This window comes from Dasypus novemcinctus, chromosome 2 (genome assembly GCF_030445035.2).
Source record: "Dasypus novemcinctus isolate mDasNov1 chromosome 2, mDasNov1.1.hap2, whole genome shotgun sequence".
Lineage (NCBI taxonomy): Eukaryota > Metazoa > Chordata > Mammalia > Cingulata > Dasypodidae > Dasypus > Dasypus novemcinctus.
Genome location: NC_080674.1, coordinates 6,655,678 through 6,679,334, shown reverse-complemented (window position 1 = coordinate 6,679,334; position 23,657 = coordinate 6,655,678). Strand labels below are relative to the sequence as shown.

Genomic DNA, 23,657 nt, shown 5'->3' with positions numbered 1-23,657 from the left:
TTTTCCTGAGCAAAGAGCTTGAGAGTCTAGTTTGCTTTAGAAATGTTTATGGGAGTCCTTAAATCCACCGTCCCTTTAATCCTTTATGATGTCTTCCTCAAACTAAAAATCCTCCAGTACAGGTGGAGTTCCGGTGGCTTGGAAGTGGATTGTGGACCGAACTCTCAGGACCCCATCTGAGGAATGGGCAGCAACAGATACGTGCAAACTCGGTGAGCCCCTTCTTGGGCTTTGCTGTAGCAGGCAATCCTTGCCCCAGCCCTGCTCACCTGCTCTCCCCAGAAAGGCCCAAGGCAGAGTGGTCTCTCCCCGCAAGAACCGAGTTGCTCTGTCCAAGGCCATGTCCCTGAGACCCGAGAGGAGGGGGCGTATCTGTGCGACAACATCCTAGGGGCCGCTCCTGAGCCCAGGACAGGCCCGGGGTTCTCAGCCAAGTTCTGTGAAGAGCGGAGCCCTGCGGGTGGGCTTCAGGAAGGCCAGGAGCCCTCTCGTCTCACCCCAGCCTCTCCTAGGAACAGCAGCACCCACTGGCAGCGCTTCCACCGGATCCCGCTTGTGCTGTGGTCAAAAGGTGCCAGAGGAAAGAACCATTTTGGCCTCATGATCTGTTTAAAAACAGGTGCTCATGATTTGAAACAAGAGTTGCCTGTTAGTTCAGGTAGATTGCACCTGTTCCAGTTTTGTCTGCTGAAGGTGTGCTGGCACATCCCACGTCCCCGGGCCATCTGCCGTGGCCTCAGTGGCAGGAGGAGCATCCCGGGCCAGAGACCTGGTCTCCGAGGATGCGGCGGGGCACGCGCAGGCCGGGGAGCAGGGTTCAAACACGAAAGTGACCGATGCTTCCGCAGGGGCTCTGCTCTGCGGTGCGCAGGCGTCTGGACAACGGGGAGGAAGTGGCCGGGCAGGCCTGGCCGCCGGCTCTCCGTGGGTTCTGGTGGGAAGTGCTGGGCGCGCGGACGGAGCAGCGGCCTCGCGGCCTCACCCGGCCTCACCCGGCCTCGGACAGGGGCCCTTTGGGTCTGGCATCTGGGCCTCCGAATCGCCCGGGCAAGTCTTGTTCGGAACTCAGGTTCCCCAGCAGCGCCGACGAGCGCGCACGCCGCTCCCCGCAGCGGGCGGGGCCTTCCCGGGAGCCCCGGCGCCGCGCCTCACAGCGGAGTCTCCTCCTGCTCCAGCGCGTGCGGCGGCGCGTGGCACGACGGCGGCAGCGACGCCAGCTTGAGCAGCGCGGGGCGGCGGCGCGCGCGGGGCCGCTGGAACGAGCGCCGGCTGTGCACGCGGCGCGCCGCCGCGGAGCGCGCATGCGCGCCCGGCAGCCCGCGCCGCTCGGCGCCCGGCCCCGCCCCCGGCTCGCGGTCGGACGCGGCGCTGGCGGCGGGGGCGGGGCCGGGGGCGGGGCTCGGGGCGCGCGGGGCCTTCTCGAGGGCGGGCGGCGGCCCCTCGCGCGGGGACGAGTGTCGGGTCAGCGGCACGTCGGACCCCGTGTCACCTGCGGGGGAGCAGAGCGTGAGCGCCACGCGCGTGCCCGCGATCAGGCGGGGAATACCTGCCCGAGGTCCCGACGTGCCTGCGGCGAACCAGTGGGCAGGGGCTCCCGGCCCCCGACTCCGGCTTACAGCGGGGCGCTGCCGGGATCCCCAAAGGGGTGCGCGAGCCCCATTCACCCCTCCCGGGGGGCCGTGCAGCCAACAGTGCCCCCGCGGGCCCCGAAGCCCACCCGGGCCAGCCTGGCTTGCTTTCAGGTTCGACCTGAGGTTACGGGTCAGCCTGACTCCGGGGTCCCTTGACAGGCGCCCCCTCTACGGGAGGGCGCATCCGCCCCCAACCTGCCCCCCAGGTGAGGGCCTGGGCTGCGCTGCCCAGAAACGTTACCTGGCTAGAAAACCCCCCACGCTCGCAGGGACAGAGAGGGTTCAAGGAGGACCCCCAGGGAAGAGGAGGAGAAGGTCCTGTTCAGAGGCGGGAGGCAGGAGGAGCAGTGGGGCATGAGGTGCTGCCGCGACAGCGTCCCATCGTCTAACTCCAAATGACACCTCAGAAGAAAGGTCCAGCCTTTTAGTAAAGAAAACACCTGCTCCAGGCTGTTGGGACAGGACTTGCATCTCCAACAGGGAGAGGACAGGCTTGTCATTCTCCAGGGGGACCTATCAAGCCCTCAGCCCAGGCTGTCCAGGAGGAGAGACGAGTAACTTGTTCCTGATTGATTTTAAATGGAGCCGGACTTGGGCCCACCTCCGCTGCAGAGAAAAGCTTCACTTCATTTTTCCTCCAAGGTGGCCGCCTCCTCCTTGCCCGGCAAACACCCAGAGGAAACTGGAAAGCAACAGTCTGCCTGAGGCAGCTGAACCTTAGAGAGGGACCGGCACCCCCCCGGCCCTGCAAGCAGGCCTCCTCAGCGCCCCTTGGATGGGCCTGCCCTCCTCACATCTCCTCTACTCCTGCCCAGCGCTGCCCTCCCCTCTCCCATCCCCTGCCCCACTTCCCCTGTCCTCCCCTCTCCTCCTCTACCTTCTCTCTTCTCCTGCCCTCCTCTCCCTCTCTCTCCTACCATCCCCTTCCCTCTCCCCATCTCCTCTCCCCCTCCTTCCCTCTCCTGAGCTGGGAGGGTACCCTCTCCACAGACCCCGCAGAAGGGGACACCAGCAGAGAGAGTCCTGAAGCTGTGAGGCCAGCAGCCCCTTGGCCCTGGTGGAGCCTCATGTTCCAGTGCCTGCATTCCTCAGTGTGAGGGCTTTCTTCTGGAAGTACTTCATTTATCTGGACTTTTCCAAGGTCCTGCCTATTTAGGGAGAAAAAGACACATTCCTCCTTCCCAGGGAGCCCCTCCTTCAGGTCTGACCTCACCCCTTAACGCCCCAGTTAGATCAGTTATGAACTTGAGCACTTAACTGAGGCAAATGGTCACCATGACCAACCTAACTGCCTGAGGTAAATGCTCACAGGCAACCATGACCAAAATATCCACCTGAGGTAAATGCTCAGGAACTACTGTGACCAAAACAGCTGTCTGAGGCAAATGCTCACTACTAACAGTGACCAAACTAGCCTCCTGAGGCAAATGCTCACTAGCAACCTTGACAAAAATACCTGCCTAAGGTAATTGCTCACGAATAACTGACCAAACTAGCTGCCTGAGGTAAAAGCTCACCAGTACCCATGGCCAAACTAGCTGCCTGAGGTAAATGTTCACGAGAAATTGACCAAATTAGCAGACTGAGGTAAATGCTCCTGAGGAACCATGACCAAACTAGCCAACTGAGGCAAATGGTCACAAGCAACCATGACCAACCTAGCCGCCTGAGGTAAATGCTCACAGGCAACCATGACCAAAATATCCACCTAAGGTAAATGCTCATGAACAACTGTGACCAAACCAGCCACCTGAGGCAAATGCTCACTAGCAGTCTTGACAAAAATACCCGCCTGAGGTAATTGCTCATGAATAACTGACCAAACTATCCACGTTAGGTAAATGCCCATGAGTAACTGTGACCAAACTAGCTGGCTGAGGTAAATGTTCTCGAGAAACTTACCAAACTAGCGAACTGGGGTAAATGCTCCTGAGTAACCATGACCAAACTAGCCAACTGAGGTAAATGCTCACAAGCAACCAATCAAACTACCTGCCTAATGTATGTGTGCATGAGTAATTGACTAAACTAGCCATATACATAAGTAATCATAAGTAATTGTGACCAAACTAACTGCCTGATGTAAACGCTCACGACTGACTAAAGTAGCCGCCTGAGTTAAATGCTCATGAGTAATTGACCAAAATACCTGCCTGAGGTAAATGCACACAAGTAAATGACCAAACTAGCTGCCTGAGATAAATGCTCATGAGTAACTGACAAAACTAGCTGCCTGAGGTAAACGTTCATGAGAAATTTACCAAAATACCCGCCTGAGGTAAATGCTCACAAGTAACTGACCAAATAGCTGCCTGAGGTAAATGCTCACGAGTAATCAAACTAGTTGCCTGATGTATATGTGCACGAGTAAGTGACCAAACAAGCTGCCTAGGTAAATGCTCACAAGTGACTGTGACCAAATTAGCTGCCTGAGGTAAAAGCTGGCCGGTATCTGTAACCAAACTAACTTCCTAAGGTAAATGCTCATGAGTAATTGACCAAAATGGCTGCCTGAGGTAAATTTTCACAAAAAATTTATCAAACTAGCAGACTGAGGTAAATGCTCACGAGTAATTGCGACCAAACTAGTTGCCTGAGTCAAATGGTTATGAGTAACCATAAATAAACTGGCCACCTGAGGTAAATGCTCACAAGCAACTGTGACCAAAATACACACCTGAGATAATTGCTCACGAGTAACTGTGACCAAACTAGCTGCCTGAGGTAAATGCTCATGACTAACTGACCAAACTAGCTGCCTGAGGTAAATGCATGAGTAACAAGCCAAACTAGCAGCCTAGGGTAAATGCTCATAAGTAACTGACCAAATTAGCAGCCTAAGGTAAATGCTCGTGACTAAATGAACAAACTAGCAGCCTAGGGTAAATGCTCATCAGTAAGTGACCATATACCCGCTGGAGGTAAATGCACACAAGTAAATGACCAAACTAGCCACCTGAGATAAATGCTTATGTGTGACTAATCAAACGAGCCACCTGGATAAATGCTCACAAGGAACCGTGACCAAAGAAGCCGTCTGAGGTAAATGCCCATGAGTAACTGTGACCAAACTAGCTGCCTGAAGTAAAAGCTCACCAGTACCTGAGACCAAACTAGCTGTCTGAAGTAAATACTCATGAGTAATTGACCAAAATAGCTGCCTGAGGTAAAAGTTTACAAGTAACTGACCAAACTAGCTGCCTGAGGTAAAGGTTCATGAGTAACTGACCACAATACCTAACTGAGGTAAATGCTCACGATTAACTAATCAGATAGCTGTCTGAGGTAAATGCTCACAAGTAACTGACCAAAATATCCATCCAAGATAAATACTCCCGAGTAACCGTGACTAAACTAACTGCCTCAGGTAAATGCTCATGAGTAACCATGGCAAAACTAGTGGCCTGAAGAAAATTCTCATGACTAACTGACCAAACTAAATGCCTGAGGTAAATGCTCACGAGTAACTGACAGAACAAGCTGCCTGAGGTAAATGATAATGGGTAACTGAGAAAACTAGCCATCTGAGGTAAATGCTCGCAACTGATTGACCAACTAGTGACCTAGGGTAAATGCTCACAAGTAACTGATCAGATAGCCATCTAAGGTAAATGCACACGAGTAACCATGACCAAACTAGCTGCCTGAGGTAAATGCTCATGAGTAACCATGACTAAACTAGCAGGCTGAGGTAAAAGCTAACAACTAAGTGACCAAAATAGCCATCAGAGTTAAATGCTCAAGAGTAACTGTGTCCAAAATACCTACCTGAGGTAAATGCTCATGACTAACAAGCTAAACTACTGGCATTGGGTAAATGCTCACAAGTAACTAAACAAATAGCCACCTGAGGTAAATGCTCATGAGTAACCATGACCAAACTAGCCACCTGAGGTAAAAGCTCATGAGTAACTGATCGAATTAGCCATCTCTGGTAAATGCTCACAAGTAACCACGACAAAACTAGCCATCTGAGGTAAACACTCACGAGGAACTGACTAAAATAGGAGCCTGATGTAAATGCTCATGATTAACTGAGCAAACTAACTTCCTGAGGTTAAAGTTAGTGAGTAACTGACAAAAATACCCACCTGAGGTCAATATTCACAAGTAACCTTGACCAAACTAGCCACCTGAGGTAAATGCTCACAATTAACTAACCAAAAAATACCGGCCCAAGGTAAATACTCATGAGTAACTGTGACCAAACTAGCTGCCTGAGGTAAATGCTCACAAGCAAGTGTGATCAAACTAGCTGCCTGAGGGAAAAGCTAATGAATAACTGACCGAATTAGCCACCTTAGGTAAATGCTCACAAGTAACCATAGCTGCACCAGCCTCCTGAGGTAAATGTTCATGAGTAAGTGACCAATATACCCACCTCAGATAAATTATTACAAGTAACCAAGAAAACTAGCTGCATAAGGTATTTGCTCACAAGTAACTGACCATACCAGTAGCCTAGGATAAATGCTCATGAGTACCTGACTAAATAGCTGCTTGAGTTAAATGCTCATTAGTAACTCACCAAAATATCCACCTGAGGTAAATGCATGAGAGTTAAAGAACAAACTAGCTGCCTGAGGTAAATGCTGACAAGTAAGTGACCAAAATACCTGCTGGAGGTAAGTGCTCATGAGTAACTGACCAGACCAGCAGCCTCAGGTAAATGTTCATGAGTTACTGTCCAAACTAGCCATCTGATGTAAATGCTGATGAGTAATGCACCAAAATGCCACCTGATGTAAATGCTCACAAGTATCCAACCAAACTAGCCTCCTGAGATAAATGCTCATGAGTAACTGACCAAACTAGCCACCTTGGTAAAGTTCATGAGTAACTGACCAAAATACATGCCTGAAGTAAATGCTCATGAGTAACTGACTAAATACTACCTGAGGTAATTGCTCACGAGTACCCTTGACCAAACTATCTGCCTGAGTTAAATGCTCACAAGTAACTAACCAAAATACTGGCCTGAGGTTATGCTCATGAGTACACTAGCTGCCTGAGGTAAATGCTCATGAGGAAATGACCAAACTAGCCTCCTGAATTAAAAGTTCATGAATAACTGATGAAAATACCCACTTGAGGGAAATGCTCACAAGTAACTATGAGCAAACTAGTCTCCTAAGGTAAAATCTCATGAGTAACCAACCATACCAGCTGCATGAAGCAAATGCTCATGATTAACTGACCAAACTAGCAGCCCAGGGTAAATGCTCATGAGTAACTGACCAAGAAATAGCCCCCTGAGTTAAATGCTCATGAGTAACTGACAAAACTAACAGTCTGAGGTAAATGCTCATGAGTAAATGACCAAACTAGCCTGCTGAGGTAAAAGCGAAGGAGTAACTGACCAAAATACCCACCCGGGGTAAATACTCATGGTAACCATGACCAAAGTAGCCACGTGAGGTAAATGCTTTTGAGTAACTGACCAAACTAGCAGTCTGAGAGAAATGCTCATGAGAAAATGATAAAGCTAGCCTCCTGAGGTGAAAGTTCAAAAGTAACTGACCAAAATATCCACTTGAAGCATATGATCACAAGTAACAGTGACCAAACTAGTTGCCTGAGGTAAATGCTCATGAGAAACCTTGACCAAACTAGCTGCCTGAGTTAAATGTTTATGAACAAAGTGACCAAAATACCTCCTGATGTAAATACTCATGAGTAAATGACCAACCACCAAACTAGTCACCGAGGTAAATGCTCATGAGTAACTAACCAAAATACTGGCCTGAGGTAAATGGTTGCAAGTAACTGACCACACTAGCTGCCGAGGTAAATGCTCACAAGTAAACAAGCTGTCTGAGGTAAATGCTCACGATTGCCTGACCAAACTAGCTTCCTGAGGTAAATGCTTATGAGTACCTGACCAAACTAGCCACCTGAGGTAAATGGTCAAGACACCATGTTCGACTGTCAGAACCTCATAGAGCCATGCTCACTGCATTGTTTGAAAAGCAGACTCAGAGGCCCCCTAAGAAATGTCTAGTCGTAGCAGTCAGCATGTACTGGTGCCCTGAGGGGAGAAGGATGTTTCCTGTAGAAAGAAGTTGAGGAGAGTCCAGGTCCAGGATGTGGGAGAGAAAGGTAGAAAGGAAGAGAGACCTGAGAAGAAGCAGAGAGAGAGAGTGGGTTAGGTAGCCCCATTACATGTGTGTGGACTCCGGATGGGTGCTGGGCTGCTCCTCAGGGCTGTCGGCTAGCAAAAAGGAATCAACCGACTTGGTGCTGAGGCGGAAGGGCGCCAGGCGGTGGAAGTTGCCGGGAGAGCACGGGAGCTGCACCCGGGCCCTCTGAGAGGGCGCCACCGTCTCCTCAGGGGACAGCCAGGGCGGCACCTTGGTGAAGATGCTCGGGTCCTCGTCCGGGGAGAACACGGGGTTATCAATTCCTAGGAGAAAAGGTAGCGGTGGATGAACTTCCATGGGTACACCCCACAGCTGAGGCTGCTGCGCCTCGCAGCTCAGATGCCAACTCTGGCTCTGACGCGTCAGCAGGTACAGGGGAGACCACCTGCAAGGCTGGGCTCCCCCAAGGTTAGGCTCCCCCAAGGTTGGGCTCCCCCAAGGTTGGGCTCCTGCAAGGCTGGGCTCCAGCAAGGCTGGGGTCCTCCAAGGCTGGGATCCCAGAGGCTGGGCTCCCCCAAGGTTGGGCTCCCCTAAGCCTGGGCTCCCCCAAGGTTGGGCTCCCCCAAGGTTGGGCTCCTGCAAGGCTGGGCTCCCCCCAGGGCTGGGCTCCCGCAAGGCTGGGCTCCCCCAAGGCTGGACTCCCTCAAGGTTGGGCTCCCGCAAGGTTGGGCTCCCGCAAGGTTGGGTTCCCGCAAAGCTGGGCTCTCCCAAGGCTGGGCTCCAGCAAGGCTGGGGTCCCCCAAGGCTGGGATCCCCCAAGGCTGGGCTCCCCCAAGGCTGGGCTCCCGCAAGGCTGAGCTTCTGCAAGGCTGGGCTCCCCCAAGGTTGGGCTCCCACAAGGCTGGGCTCCCCCAAGGTTGGGCTCCCCAAAGGCTGGGGTCCCCCAAGGCTGGGCTCCCGTGTCTTTCAGATTGAGAGCCCTTCACCCAACTCTTCCCTCCACATGTGACTGGACACGCTGTAGGCACGGCAGGCCACAGCCCCTCATCTCAGAAAAGAGAATTCGGTGGCCCCAGCTGTGGGGCCGAGGACCCCAGGCTGCCACCTGCAGTCCAAGGGGTCGTGCAGGAGTCGGAACTGGTGGAAACGCATGGCCGTGGTTGCAGGCTCCGCCCACAGCCTCCACCCACCACGTGGACCCCCCACTTGGACCTGACACAGCCCTCTCTCCAGTCTGCCCAGCCCAGCACATGCGTGCATGGACCACCCTGAGGCCTGCTGGCTGCTGTCCCAAGGCCACGCTTGCTTCTGGGACAGTGGAGGCCTGTCCCTGTGGCTCACGGCTCGCCTGGCTTGTGCCTGTGCTTGCGCCTGTGCCACCTCACCTGCTGTGGAGTCTGTTGCGGTGTCTTGAGTGACGCCAGCCAGGAACTCGATCCCCCCGCTCATGTCCTCAGCACTGTAGTCGTGGGCCTCCTCGGGGTCTGAAACCTCCAAGTCTGGGGGTGGATGGGGACAACAAAACGTGCTGTGGGGCCTGGGCCTCCAGGCTAGGTGCCCTGGCCAGCTCGAAGAGTGTCCTTCCGGGCTTGGCACTGCAGCCGACATGGGCTGTGCCTGGGCGAAAGTGGCGCCACCTTGCCTGCCTTGCCTTGTTCCCCTGCCACAGCCACAGGGGCACACTTGGAGGGAAAGGCCTGGGATCAAAAGAGGCAGGAAGGCCCTGCTAGGAGGGGCTTGGGGGCACGGGGCCAGCCCACCATGAGGGACCGTCCACCGGTGGCCAGGGGCCCTGGCAGCAGCCACTCGCCCCAAGGTCCCGTGAGTTCCTGCCCACAAGGATCGCCACATGGCCTGGTACCTTTCTCCTGAATGGCAAAGTTGTGCACTGGGCTCTCCATTGGCAACTTTCCATTGGGGATGCTGCTGTTTCTCTGAAGAACAAAATGAAACATTCATAGACACTGCCCCCAGGGAGGGGCCGCCCGGTGGTCAGTGTGGCTTTGGGCCCCAGCGGCCTCTGCCCAGCCCTGACCGCTCCAGAAGGTGACGTCCTGCTCAGCAGGAACAACGGGGGTCAAGGCCCCATCTCGTGTGTCCTGGGCAGTCCCCAACCCCGGCTGGCCGAGGCCACCAATGGGCGGCCTCCTGGCGCCTTGTTGCAGACCCAGTGGCCGGCTGGCAGCCCCCGCACTGAGCTCGGCCCCAGCCGCCCTCTCACCCGCTTCTGGGCACGCTCCCGCTTGTAGAGCTTGGCCGCCTTCTTGGTCTGGTTTATCCCGAGCTTGGCAGACTTGAAGGACTCCAGGCGTTTCCGCATAGTTCTGTGGAAGATCTCCTTGTCTTGTTTTTCATCTTCGTTTGGCGTTAGCTCGTGTCGGCTGTAGAGATGTTTGTACTGCAGGCAGGGAAGGAAGCGACGGAGCAGTTACGGCCGTGGTGGAGCCACGACACACGCCTGGGCTCTGCCGTTCAACACTGCCCCGGAGGACCCCAGAGAGGACCCAAGAGGGGCCCGGAGGACCCCAGAGAGGACCCAAGAGAAGACCCCAGAGAGGGCCCAGAGAGGACCTCAGAGAAGACCCCAGAAAGGACCCCAGAGGACCCCAGAGACAAAGGACCCAAGAGAGGACCCCAGAGAGGACCACAGAGAGGACCGCAGAGAGGACCCCTGCAGGGCCAGGCCCAGGCCCCAGCCCTGGCCTGGCCTGAGCCTCGTCTGCCCGGAAGCCGAGGATGGGGCGGTTTGCGCGTGGGGCGGGCGGGGCGGCTGCCTGGGCGGACCGCGCACCTCCTGCCGCGGCTTGTACAGGTACTGCTGCAGCGTGTGGTGGGTGACCATGTCCTCCGTGTCGCGGATGCTCCGCCGCCGCTGCTCCAGGGACTGCATGTCCCAAGAGCACACGGCACTCACGTTCTCTCTCCTGAGGCGACACGTGTGTCCCAGAAGCCATGGGCCACCCTGCCCCACGCTGGCGCCCGGCGCCTGGCGCCCGCCCAGAAGCCACCTCCCTCCCGTGCTGCGCAGTGCCGCCCGCGGGCCCTGAGCCCCAGCCAGGGGGGGCCACGCGCACGGTCTCCGCAGGCCTGGACCCCCCCACGGCCGACTCAGCACACTTGGCTGAGGAGCAGGCACGTCCTCAGCTGGGGGAACGGCCCGGGGCCAGCACGGGCCTGGGGGCGCAGGTGCCGGGCTCCTTCACGAGCCGCGGCCCCCAATCCCTCCCTCCCCCCCCCTACCCTCCTTCCTGCGGTCACACAAATGCAAACACGTACTTGCTCATTGGCCAACAAGAGTGAATTTGCGCCAGAGGGAGAGCCTGGCACGGCCTTCCACACCCCTGCCCCACTCTGCCAGGACCCCACACTTGCCCCGTTTGTGCCTCGGTTTCCCTGAGATGTCCCCTGACATCTGTCCAGGGGCCCTGCTGACTGGGACGGTCAGGAGGGCATGGTGAGGCTGGAGCTGGAGCGCCGGTCAGGGAAGACCCCTGCCCGCCAGCGGCCTCCAGCGCCATGCTGAGCGGTACCCGGGGTGCGGGCCACGTACAGGAGGTAGGAGACGGAGGCCTCCACCACGGAGGGGCGCGGCGTGCTGAAGTCCACGTTGACCATGTTGTCGGTGCTCGGGGAGCGGATGAAGGCCAGGGACCCCCGGCGCTCGCCCTGCAAACGAGCAGCCAGTCAGCCGGGCACGGGCGGGGTGAGCAACGGGCCTGCTCGCGGCCCCCGGCCCCTCCGGGCACAGCTGCCTGGCGGGAGCTGGAGCTTCCTGCCGCCCCGTGCCGGTGAGTCATGGGCACGCGGGGCGCAGAGACGCAAAGCCTGCCCTGCCACACCCAACGGTCGGCCGCCCTCCAGGAGAACTGTCCTCAGCAAGGGGGATGCTGTGCTTCGGAGGCACTGCATGTGGGCCCACCGCGTCAGGGCCACCAGACAGCAGGTTACAGTACGAGGACCGGAAGGAAACGAGCTGGCGTCTCCACAGGAAGGAGACAAAACCTTAGAAACATTAAAATAATGCAGTGTTCAGAGGGAAATTTATAGCTCTAAATGCTTACATGAAAAAAGAAAAAGAGCTCAAGTCAGTAATGTAAACTCGCACCTGGAGAAACTAGAAAAACAGGAACAAACTAAATCCGAAGTGAGCAGAAGGAAGGAAATAATAAAGGCTGATGAGGAGATAAAAGGTACAGAATAGAAAAACAATAGAGAGAACCAACAAAATCCAAAATTGGTCCTTTGAGATGAATAAAATGGACAAACTTTTAGCTAGATGGAAAAAGGAGAAAGAAAGAAGATGCAAAAAGACCAAAAATCAGATATGAAAAGGGCGACACACATTACTACCAACAGTACGAAATAAAAGATTATAAGAGGAAACTAGGAACAACCATATGCCAATAAATTAGATAAGCTAGATGAAGTGAACAACACATAAATACCTAAACTGGCTCAAGAAGAAATAGAAGGAAACGGATGTGGCTCAAGCAACTGGGCTCCTGTCTACCATATAGGAAGTCCAGGGTTCGATGCCCAGGGCCTCCTGGTAAGGGCGAGCTGGTCATGTGAAGTGCTGGCCCATGTGGGAATGTTGCCCCACACAGGAGGGCCAGCCGACGCAGAGAGCTGGTGCAGCAAGATGATGCAACAAGAGACACACAGGAGAGAAAATAAGATGTGGCAGAACAAGGAGTTGAGGTGGCACGAGAGAGTAATCCCCTCTCTCCCACTTTGGAAGGTCCCAGGATCGATTTCTGGAGCCGCCTAATGAGAACACAAGCAGACACAGAAGAACACAGCGAATGGGCACACAGAGAGCAGACAACAGGGGGAACATGGTGGGAGGGGGCAGGGAACGTGGTGAAATAAATAAAAAATAAACCTAAAAAAATAAAAGGAGAAATAAAAGATCTCAGGAGAGCAATAACAAGTATGGAGATTGAATCAGGCATCAAAAACCTCCCAAGATCTCATTGACTGCCAAAGTAAACATTGCCTCAGATAACAGAGACATCCAGACACTGTAGTCAGGGCAGATAGCTCAGGAGTTTGGTGCCCTGCCAGTGGGCCCTACTTTGGAACTTATGCTCCCCAGGGGGACAGAGTTGGACTCAGTTGTGGTTTCCCCACACATGGCTCTTCTGCCCCTTCTATTTGAACCTATAGTTAGTGCTAGAGTTGACAGGTATATGTCCAAGAGACTTAATCTTTGGTCCATCCATGTGCCAGTTGGGCCCTGAATCTCAACAGAGTAGCAAAACCTACTCTTTAGTTCATTGGACTCACCCAGGACAACTATCAAGGAGATGATGATGGACGACGACCATCCCAAGGAACAGAGAGAGTCTGCAACTGCAGGCAATGCAGCCCCATCCATCTGCCCCATGGGATCTAAGTCCCCTCCCAATTAGAGATGGAGCAGACATCACTATCCCAGAATCCTCAGGATTGGGGAATGAATGATGGACTAGAGTAGACTTACTGTTATTCTAGTATAGACTTTTTGTGATTCTAGCAATGGAAGAACTTTTATCACTGATGTGGAGGCAGCGGCCACTGAAGGTTCTGAGGGGAGGGAGAGGGAAAAACAGGTGTAATATGGGGACATTTTCAAGACTTGGGAATTGTCCTAGATGACATTGCAGTGACAGACACAAGCCATTATGTATCTAGTCATAACTTACAAAATTGTGCGGGAGAGAGTGTAAACTACAATGTAAACTAAAATCCATGCTTAGTGACAATGCTCTAAAATGGGTTCATCAATTGTAAAAAATGTACCACACTAATGAAGGATATCGTTAATGTGGGAAAATGTGGGAGGGGTTGGGAGAGGGGCATATGGGAATCCTCTATATTTTGTTATGTAACATTTATGTAATTTAAGTATCCTTTTTAAAAAAATAAAAAAAGTATGTTTTTAAAAAATGAAAAAAAATCTCCCAAGAAAGAAAAATCCAGGACCAGATGGCTTCACTGGTGAATACTGCCAAACATTCAAAGAAGAATGAACACTAATCCTTTTCAGACTCTTCCAAAAAATTTAAAAGGAGAGAATGCTTTCTAACTCATCCTATGAAGTCACACCATTTTCATACCAAAGCCAAAGATACCACAAGAGAACAATTAGAGACCACAGAAAAGGCATGTGAGGAGTTAATGCTTCCTGGGTGACAGGAAAGTTCAGTAATGGATGGAGGTGACAATGTGGATGCAATCCTACCAAATGCACGCTTGGGAGTGGTGGAAACAGCCAAGTTTATGTTCTATATATATTCCCAGAATTTAAAAAAGAGCAGTAAAGAGACAGTGATAATTAAATGCAATACATGATCCTGAGCTGGAGCTCACATTGGGAGGAGAAAAGGCTCAAAAGGACAATATTGGGACATATGAAAAAATTGGAATATAGTCTGTAAGTTTTATATTAATATTAAATTTCTTGAAGCTGGTAACTGTACTTAATGAGGCTACATTTCTTTTTAGGAATGTACATGGAAGTATGTGTTCAAGGAGCATGATGTATACAACTTTCTCAAATGTTCAAAAAACAGATAGATGTACAGATGATAGTTGATAGACCATAGGTGGGTAGATAGATGATGGAATGATATGGCCAATATGGCAAAATGTTGAAATTGGCAGATCTGGGTATATGGGGGAGGGTAGGCTGGGTTTTGTATTACTTTTGCAACTATCCTGTAAGTTTGAAATTATATCAAAATCAAAGTTTAAAAAATCAATTGTACTTTTATACACTTGCAGTGAACAATCTGAGAATGAAATTAAGAAAACAATTCTATTCACAACAGCCTCAAAAAGAATAATATACATAGGAATCGATTTAACAAAGGAAGTGCAAAGCTTATACTCTGAAAACTACAAAACTGTTGACAGAAATAAAAAAGATCTCCAATACACGGAAAAAAATTCTGTGCTCATGGCTCAGAAGACTTAACATTGTTAAGAATGGTGTGCACTTTGAGATTATGAATTACAAAAAGAGAGATTCTGTTTGTAAACTGGTCTGTTCCTCTGGCTGTGGTCTCCTTTGATGATATTGGATTCAACTGAGATGGCTTGAGTAAATTATGCTTCGATTAGGGCTTTGATTCGACCACGTCAGGAGGGTGTACCTCAGGTTGAGCCCTGCCCCCTGGTGGGCTGTGTAACGGGACACTCACTCAAGAACACACAGAAGAAGATACACAAGAGGAAGAAAGAGAGCTCCATAGACATGGAAGAAGAGAGGACTTTGATCCTGCAGCCCTGGAGAGATGAGCCATTTGCCTGATAGTTTGCAGTTGACGAGAAGAGAGCAGCTGAGCCCTATGCCAGCCTACAGCTGAGATCAGAAGAAGCAGGGCCCACGGAGCCTTAAGGGGAAGAAGGAAGGAGAGACCAGGCTAGGTCCCGCCATCTTGCTTCAACATGTGGCAACTGACTTTGAGTGAGAAATCAACCTTGAGTTGGGCTCTTTAGGGCCTTGTAACTGTAAGCTTTTATCCCGAATATATACCCTTTATAAAACCCAACAGATTTCTGACATTTTGCATCAGCAACCCTTTGGCTCACTAATACAGATAGATAGATGGTAATACTCCTCAAACTGAACTCTAGATTCAATGCAATCCCTATAAAAATCACAGCTCACTTCTTTGCAGAAGTGGACAGTCTGATTCTAAAATTCATATGGAATTTCAAAGGACTCTAAATAGCCATAACGATTGTATTATCCGGGGCCTCTGCCGTGTCTAAGGAGCTGTCTCTATTCCTCTAAGTTCTTCTTCTGTGTGTTCACTTTCAGGGCTCCAGCTCAAAAACTCTCAACGCTGTCCCTTGCCATGTCTTCTCTGTGAGTCCTTACCCACTAAGGAGTAGAGACTCAGCACCCTACTGATGTGGCCCAATCAAAAAGTCCTAATCATAATTTAATCAATTAAAAGTGATCACTCTGACAAACCAGTTTACAAACATAATCCAATAACTATTTTTGGAATTCATAAACAATGCCAAACTGATACAATGATCTTGAAAAATAAGAACAAAGTTGGAGGATTCACATTTCCTGATTTCAAAACTTACTTTATAGCTACAGTAATCAAGACACTATGGCACTGGCATAAGGATAGGCATACAGATCAGTGGAATAGAGTTGAGAGTCCAGAAATAAGTCCATGTGTCTATGGCTGCCAAGACCCTCCCATGGGGAATGAGTAATCCTTTCAACCAATGGAGAGGGACAACTGGCTAGCACGAAACATGCAGAGTGAGGTCGGTCCTTCCCTCACACCACACTCAAAAATGAGCTCAAATCGTACCAAAGGCCTAAACAAAAGAGCTGAGGCCATAAATCCTCTATATGACACCAGAAGCATGAGCAACAAAAGGAACAATTGCGAAATCAGATTTCACCAAAAATGAGGACAAAATTCAGGAATCAAAGGACATCGAGAAAGTAAAAAGACAACCCACAGAATGGGAGAGAAATGTTTGCAAATCTTATGGATAAGGAACATGTACCTAGAATATATAAAGAGCCTCATACAACTTAATAAAAAAAGAAGACATAATAAAAATATGGGGAAGGACTTGAACAGACATTTCTCCCAAGAAGTATACAAATGGCCAAAAAGTACATGAAAAGATGATCGACATCAGTCGTCATTAGGGAAATGTAAATCAAAACCATGAGAAGATACCATTTTAAACACACCAGGGTGGTTAGAATCAAAATGTCAGATAATAAGTGTCGTCAAGGATGTGGGAAATCAGAATCCTCGTACACTGCTGGTGCAAACATAAAAAAACGGTGGGAAAAAAAACTGTGCAGCTGCTTTGGAAAACAGCCTGGCAGTTACTCAAGTGGATGCATGTAGAGTTACCAGAGGATTCAGCAGTTTCCGTCCAAGGGAAAACTGAAAACATGTCCACACAGATAAGATGTTTATAGCATTGTTATTATAATAGCTGTAAAGTGGAAAGAACTCAAATGATTATCAGCTGAGGAGGAGGCAAACCAAATGTGGCCTATCCACACAACAGAGTAACATTCATCAAAAGAGTAAAGGAATCAAGAATTAAGGCGAGCAACAAGACAGATGAACCTGGAAAACATTACAGGAAGTGAAAAAGCCGCGCACCAAAGACCATATATGAGGTGATTGTTTACGCAGACTGTCTGGAAGAGGCAAATGCGCCGAGGCTGAAGGTCGACCAGGGGCGGGTGAGGGTGACGGGAGGAGCGAGATGAGCGCGGAAGGGCACGGAGCTTCCCGTTTGGTGAAAAAATGCTCTAAATTCGTGGTAATGGCTGCACCTACCTGTAAAGTATATAAGCCACTGAATTGTACACTTTAAGTGGGTGAATTGTGTGGTATGTGAATTATGTCTCAATAGTGCTGTTAAAAATAAAGTAAAATAAAGAGGTGTCCATTTTAAGACGGGCTGTGCCTTGTGGCCACACTGGCCTCACCAGAGGGCTCCTAAAACTGCCACGTGGCCTGCAGCAGTGCGTCTTTACGCCCCTACTCCTGGGACACCATTTTGTTTAAGTCACCCCCAGTCAAACGAGCTGTCTCCAGGAGCGTCCTCTCCCGCCCCTCAGCCGCGAGGTGTTTGGGTCCACCTCACCTGGCACAGCAGGAGCCCTTGGCCGCTCCAGGGCCGCAGTGCTGTCCAGGTGCCTGTGCTATGATGGTGCCATTGCGGCTTTCTGCTCGGTGAGTCTGCATGCGTGCGAGCACGCACGTGTTCACAGGTGTGCACGTACAGTGCATGCACGTACACCACTGCACGTAGATGTGCGCGCATGCACGTGTTCACAGGTGTGCACGTACACCACTGCACGTAGATGTGCGAGCACGCACGTGTTCACACGTGTGCACGTACAGTGCACGCACATACGCCACTGCACGTAGATGTGCGAGCACGCACGTGTTCACAGGTGTGCACGTACAGTGCATGCACATACGCCACTGCACGTAGATGTGCGAGCACGCACGTGTTCACAGGTGTGCACGTACACCACTGCACGTAGATGTGCGAGCACGCACGTGTTCACAGGTGTGCACGTACACCACTGCATGTAGATGTGCGAGCACGCACGTGTTCACACGTGTGCACGTACAGTGCACGCACATACGCCACTGCACGTAGATGTGCGCGCATGCACGTGTTCACAGGTTTGCACGTACAGTGCATGCACGTACGCCATTGCACGTGTTCACAGGTTTGCACGTACAGTGCATGCACGTACGCCACTGCACGTAGATGTGCGAGCACGCACGTGTTCACAGGTGTGCACGTACACCACTGCACGTAGATGTGCGAGCACGCACGTGTTCACAGGTGTGCACGTACACCACTGCACGTAGATGTGCGAGCACGCACGTGTTCACAGGTGTGCACGTACACCACTGCACGTAGATGTGCGCGCACGCACGTGTTCACAGGTATGCACGTACACCACTGCACGTAGATGTGCGAGCACGCACGTGTTCACAGGTGTGCACGTACACCACTGCACGTAGATGTGCGAGCACGCACGTGTTCACAGGTGTGCACGTACACCACTGCACGTAGATGTGCGCGCATGCACGTGTTCACAGGTTTGCACGTACAGTGCATGCACGTACGCCACTGCACGTAGATGTGCGAGCACGCACGTGTTCACAGGTGTGCACGTACACCACTGCACGTAGATGTGCGAGCACGCACGTGTTCACAGGTGTGCACGTACACCACTGCACGTAGATGTGCGAGCATGCACGTGTTCACAGGTGTGCACGTACACCACTGCACGTAGATGTGCGCGCACGCACGTGTTCACAGGTGTGCACGTACACCACTGCACGTAGATGTGCGAGCACGCACGTGTTCACAGGTGTGCACGTACACCACTGCACGTAGATGTGCGAGCACGCACGTGTTCACAGGTGTGCACGTACACCACTGCACGTAGATGTGCGCGCACGCACGTGTTCACAGGTTTGCACGTACAGTGCATGCACGTACACCACTGCACGTAGATGTGCGAGCACGCACGTGTTCACACGTGTGCACGTACAGTGCACGCACATACGCCACTGCACGTAGATGTGCGAGCACGCACGTGTTCACAGGTTTGCACGTACAGTGCATGCACGTACACCACTGCACGTAGGTGTGCGAGCACGCACGTGTTCACAGGTGTGCACGTACAGTGTATGCACATACACCACTGCACGTAGGTGTGCGCACATGCACGTGTTCACAGGTGTGCACGTACAGTGCATGCATGTACACCACTGCACGTAGGTGTGCGCACATGCACGTGTTCACAGGTGTGCACGTACAGTGCATGCAAGTACACCACTGCATGTAGATGTGCAAGCATGTACGTGTTCACAGGTGTGCACGGGTGTGCATTTACTGTACACGTAGGAGCTGCATTATACAGTGCATGTGCATGGCAGGTGCACACAGGTGTGCCCACACCATGTGAGTATACGTGTGAAGTGTGTGTGCCTGCTGAGGCTGGGGCCCTCGCTCCCTCCCCACTGCCTGTGCTCTCCTGCCTCGTGGTGGAAAAGACAGTGGACTCCACATCCGGGGATCTGGCTCAGAGCACAGACCCAGCAGCAGCCCCTGTGTCCGGGGGCTCTGCCTGTTTGCCATGAACGCGGGGGCTGTGATGTGACCAGTCTGGGTCTGCCTTGGGAGGTGGGGGCACGTGACCCCGCAGGGCGGCTTGTCAAGAAGGTATGGGGCCGCCCTGGCAGCGCCCCCCAGCCTGCGGGTGCGGGCAGGGCGCATGCGTGCGGCAGGGAGCTGGGGCAGGAACGCAGGCGCGTGCACGGCCGGCGACAGTGGGCGTCCCCGCGGGCTCCCCACGCCTGCCTGAACCCGGCTGCAGTTCCAGCCAACGGAACATGAACTATTTTCCTGGTACCTCGGCCACATAGCTAATCGCGTCCTTCAGGTTGAGCTCGTGGAAGACGTTCAGAATCCGATCTCGTGACTTCTGGGCTGATTTTCTCATGAGCACTTTGCTGAGGAATTTCCTATCGAAGTTGGACCACCTGGGGGTCAGAAGCGGCCGTCAGCGCTGGGTGCGCACGGTGGGCAAGTGCTGGGGTCCCGCCCGCCCCCGACAGACGGGGTCCCTGCAGGGGCGCTCCCGGCCTCCCCGGCTCGCGGCCTGGCCCGGGCGCCCAGGAGTTGGGCCACAGCGCAGGGGCCGCCCCCACCCCCAGCCCCTCTCTCCTGCGCGGCCTAAGGCCGAGCTCTCGGGCCAGCGGCGCCCAAGCCCCCGCGGCCTCTTCCCGGCTGCCTCTCCGTGGCCATGGCCAGGGAAGGACACGTTATTGTAAAGTCCTGCCTACTCCTCGGGAGGAGGCGCAAGGCCAGGCTCGGGGTGTCGGGGCTGATGGGGGCTCCGGCCGCGGTGCCGGGCGCAGGCGGGGCGCGGGCACGAGGCCGACCGAGCTGCCTGCCTACTCCAGCGGAACTGGGGCGTTGGGCAGTTGTTCAGGCCGGAAGAGGGGTGGCTGGTCGGACGTGAAGAGGGACTTCCAGACAGGATCCCAGGGCCACGGCGAGCCGTGGGGCGGCCAGGTTCCCCCAGGACGTGATGGAGACGCCAGCGCAGGGGCGCGACCCGGGAAGGGGGCGCCGTCCTCGTGTGACGGCAGTGACCCGCGCGCTTCGCTGCGTTCTTGGGGAGCGGGTGGGAATTTAGGCCGTGCTTTCTGGGCGCCTCTGGGCAGGACTGGGCCCTCCCTGTGGCGACAGAGTCGACTGCCACAGGGTGGGCTGCTCACTTCACTAAAGCACAGGGCAACTTGCGGGGGTATTTTCCTCAACATTGAACTTGTATCATTAGTTAATAAAATAGCAACCAACACGTGTAAACGTTTAGGTGTTTCAGTTACTAGATTTAGAATAGCTTTAAGCGTCAGATGTATTTTTTAAATAAAATATAAGCTAACCTTCAGTTTATCGGACAGAAAAGAATTAAATATTGATGCTAACACAACTCTCCTCAGTTCATCGTATGTGGGGAAATGACAGGTTTTCCTGATTTTTAATTTCCAAGTAATCGAACAATTTAGAGTTAATTCCTAACATGGGAAGCAGCAGGGGCGAGCAGCTCTGACTGCGTGGGGACCCCCTGGGGGCTGTGGGGACCCCCTAGGGGCTGTGGAGACCCTGGGGGCTGTGGGGACCCTCTGCGGGCTGTGGGGACCCCCTGGGGGCTGTGGGGACCCCGGAGGCTGTGGGGACCCCCTGGGGGCTGTGGGGACCCTGGGGGCTGTGGGGGCCCGGGGGGCTGTGGGGACCCCCTAGGGGCTGTGGAGACCCCGGGGGCTGTGGGGACCCCCTGGGGGCTGTGGGGACCCCGGGGGCTGTGGGGGCCCAGGGGGCTGTGGGGACCCCCTGGGGGCTGTGGGGACCCCAGGGGCTGCGGAGCCTCCCTCAGGCCTCGTCCACAGGTGGACGCCCTGACAGGGCGGCAGGGTCAGGACGGAGCTGGACGTGGCCAGAAGCAGCCTTCAGGCTCCCGGGAGGGCCTTGGTGACCTGCGTTTATGGGGACAAGACCGCCCGGTCCAGGGTCCTGGAGGAGGGGCCGTGGGTCGGGGGAGGGGTCTGCAGGAAGGCAGCGTGGCCTCCAGCCTGGGTCTACCCGGGGAGGTGCCGCCACTCACTTGTCTCTGAGGTAATTGTGCCCGATCTGTCCCGAGATGTCCTCGATGGCAGAGAGGATGTGGTCGAAGGCCTTCAAGGACGGGGGGGTCAGCACGCGGGGTGCTGAAGCCCCGCCCCCAGACGGCCCCCCCCCCCATGACCCGTCCCTGGGCCCCGTCCCCGGACCGCCGCCCCCCGTGACACCCCCCGGGCCCCTGCCCCCGGGACCCCTGCCCCCCGTGACCCCCGCCCCCGCCCTCACCCGGCCGTGCAGCTTCTCGTTGAGCTTGGGCTCCCGGTGCTCGCTCCTCTTCACCTTCAGCCACTGCACCAGGGGCTTGATGGTCAGGCCCTGGGGGGGGCGCGGTGTGACGTTTGCGGACCCAGGCCCGCCGCACCCGGGGGGCCCAGGCCTGCTGCTGTGCTGCACCCGGGGGGCCCAGGCCCGCCGCACCCGGGGGGCCCAGCCCGCAGTCCCTGCTGCTGTGCTGCACCCAGTGGGGGCTGCCCCACCCTCCCGGGCCGGGGAGCCGCTCGCTCTGTGCCCAGGTCCCCCGGTGTCGCGGATTTCCCCGCAGACCCTGTGGGGCTGTGCGGCGGCAGCGGGCGCCGTGGCCGGGCCTGGGCGGGGCGCGGCCGAGGAGCTGTGAGCGGGCTCTGCGGGTCGGCCGCCCCCGGGAGGACGTTCTGGGGACAACTGGGCTGCATCCCCGGGGGGCCCAGTTACTAAAATTACAAAATCCAATTAGGGCCGCAGCCTGGGCGTGGCAGGGTGCCGTGCGCTGGGCGCCGGGTGGGGCGGGGCGCTACCTGGAAGATGACGGTGAAGAAAACGACGATGATGGTGGTGCTGACGAACAGGTTCTTCTCCTGGACCTTGCGTTCGTCCAGGAGGACCACCAGGGCGTAGGCCACGGCCCCGCGCAGGCCGCCGTAGGACATGACCACCTGGTCGATGGTCTCCAGCTGCACCATCCGGTAGCGGTTCAGGACCCAGGTCTGCAGGACCACCCCTAGAAGGACGGGGGCTCAGCGCTGCCCCTCCACCCTGCATCACTCAGGGCTGCCCCCGTAACGCGCAGGGCTGCCCCCGCACCTCCAGGGCTGTGCCCCCACACCTCCAGGGCTGTGCCCCCACACCTCCAGGGCTGCCCCCTATAATGCTCAGGGCTGCCCCCCTCATGCTCAGGGCCACCCCCCTGTAATGCTCAGGGCTGTGCCCCCACACCTCCAGGGCTGCCCCCATAATGCGCAGGGCTGCCCCCGCACCTCCAGGGCTGCCCCCATAACGAGCAGGGCTGCCCCCACACCTCCAGAGCTGTGCCCCCACACCTCCAGGGCTGTGCCCCCACACCTCCAGGGCTGCCCCCTATAATGCTCAGGGCTGCCCCCCTCATGCTCAGGGCCACCCCCCTGTAATGCTCAGGGCTGTGCCCCCACACCTCCAGGGCTGCCCCCATAATGCGCAGGGCTGCCCCCGCACCTCCAGGGCTGCCCCCATAACGAGCAGGGCTGCCCCCGCACCTCCAGAGCTGTGCCCCCACACCTCCAGGGCTGTGCCCCCACACCTCCAGGGCTGCCCCCTATAATGCTCAGGGCTGCCCCCCTCATGCTCAGGGCCACCCCCCTGTAATGCTCAGGGCTGTGCCCCCACACCTCCAGGGCTGCCCCCATAATGCTCAGGGCTGCCCCCCATAACGTTCAGGGCTGACCCCCACAATGTTCAGGGCTGTGCCCCCACAATGTTCAGGGCTGTGCCCCCACACCTCCAGGGCTGCCTCCATAACATTCGGGGCTGCCCACCCCCATGCTCAGGGCTGCCCCCTGTAACGCTCAGGGCTGGTCCCCCTTCTGTACTCAGGGCTGCCCCCCATACACTCAGGGCTGCCCCCCCATAACGTTCAGGGGTGCCCCCATACGTTCAGGGCTGCTCCCCCATACGCTCAGAGCTGCCCCTCATAATGCTCAGGGCTGCCCCCTATAATGTTCAGGGCTGCCCCCTATAATGTTCAGGGCCGCCCCCCTATATGCTCAGGGCTGCCCCCTGATATGCTCAGGGCTGCGCCTCATGCGCTCAGGGCCGCCCCACCCCCCAGCACCCAGGCTGCCCCTTGGCCACCACTCCTGGGGCTGAGGGACTGCTGTCTCCTGAGTGTGGCTGGATTCCCAAGGTCCAGGGGGACGGGCAGGAGCAAGGGTGAGGGGTGGCTGGGGAGGGGCCCAGCGTGCAGGCCCCCCTCCCCGCGTTCCTCTGCCCGGTCCCCCGCGGGCCG

At 54.8% G+C, this 23,657-nt stretch overlaps 1 protein-coding gene across 2 annotated transcripts; it reads right to left on the bottom strand.

Moving 5' to 3' along the window:
- Nucleotides 1-1,385: 1,385 nt before the first annotated feature.
- Nucleotides 1,386-22,462, bottom strand: SLC9A3 (solute carrier family 9 member A3). Of its 2 annotated transcripts, none has more exons than XM_058306661.2 (11): nucleotides 22,195-22,455; nucleotides 21,647-21,736; nucleotides 21,405-21,475; nucleotides 19,647-19,776; nucleotides 11,262-11,377; nucleotides 10,503-10,635; nucleotides 9,933-10,109; nucleotides 9,573-9,645; nucleotides 9,097-9,210; nucleotides 7,794-8,034; nucleotides 1,386-1,489 (listed from the first exon to the last, which is right to left on the bottom strand). In XM_058306661.2, the coding sequence occupies exons 1-11, from the start codon at nucleotides 22,357-22,359 to the stop codon at nucleotides 1,486-1,488; spliced, it is 1,314 nt and encodes a 437-aa protein (XP_058162644.1). In that variant the 5' UTR covers nucleotides 22,360-22,455; the 3' UTR covers nucleotides 1,386-1,485. The 2 variants fall into 2 exon arrangements, with proteins under 2 accessions (XP_058162644.1, XP_058162637.1); XM_058306654.2 differs by lacking the exon at nucleotides 1,386-1,489 and adding an exon at nucleotides 2,042-2,313 and having other exon boundaries at nucleotides 22,195-22,462.
- Nucleotides 22,463-23,657: the final 1,195 nt, after the last annotated feature.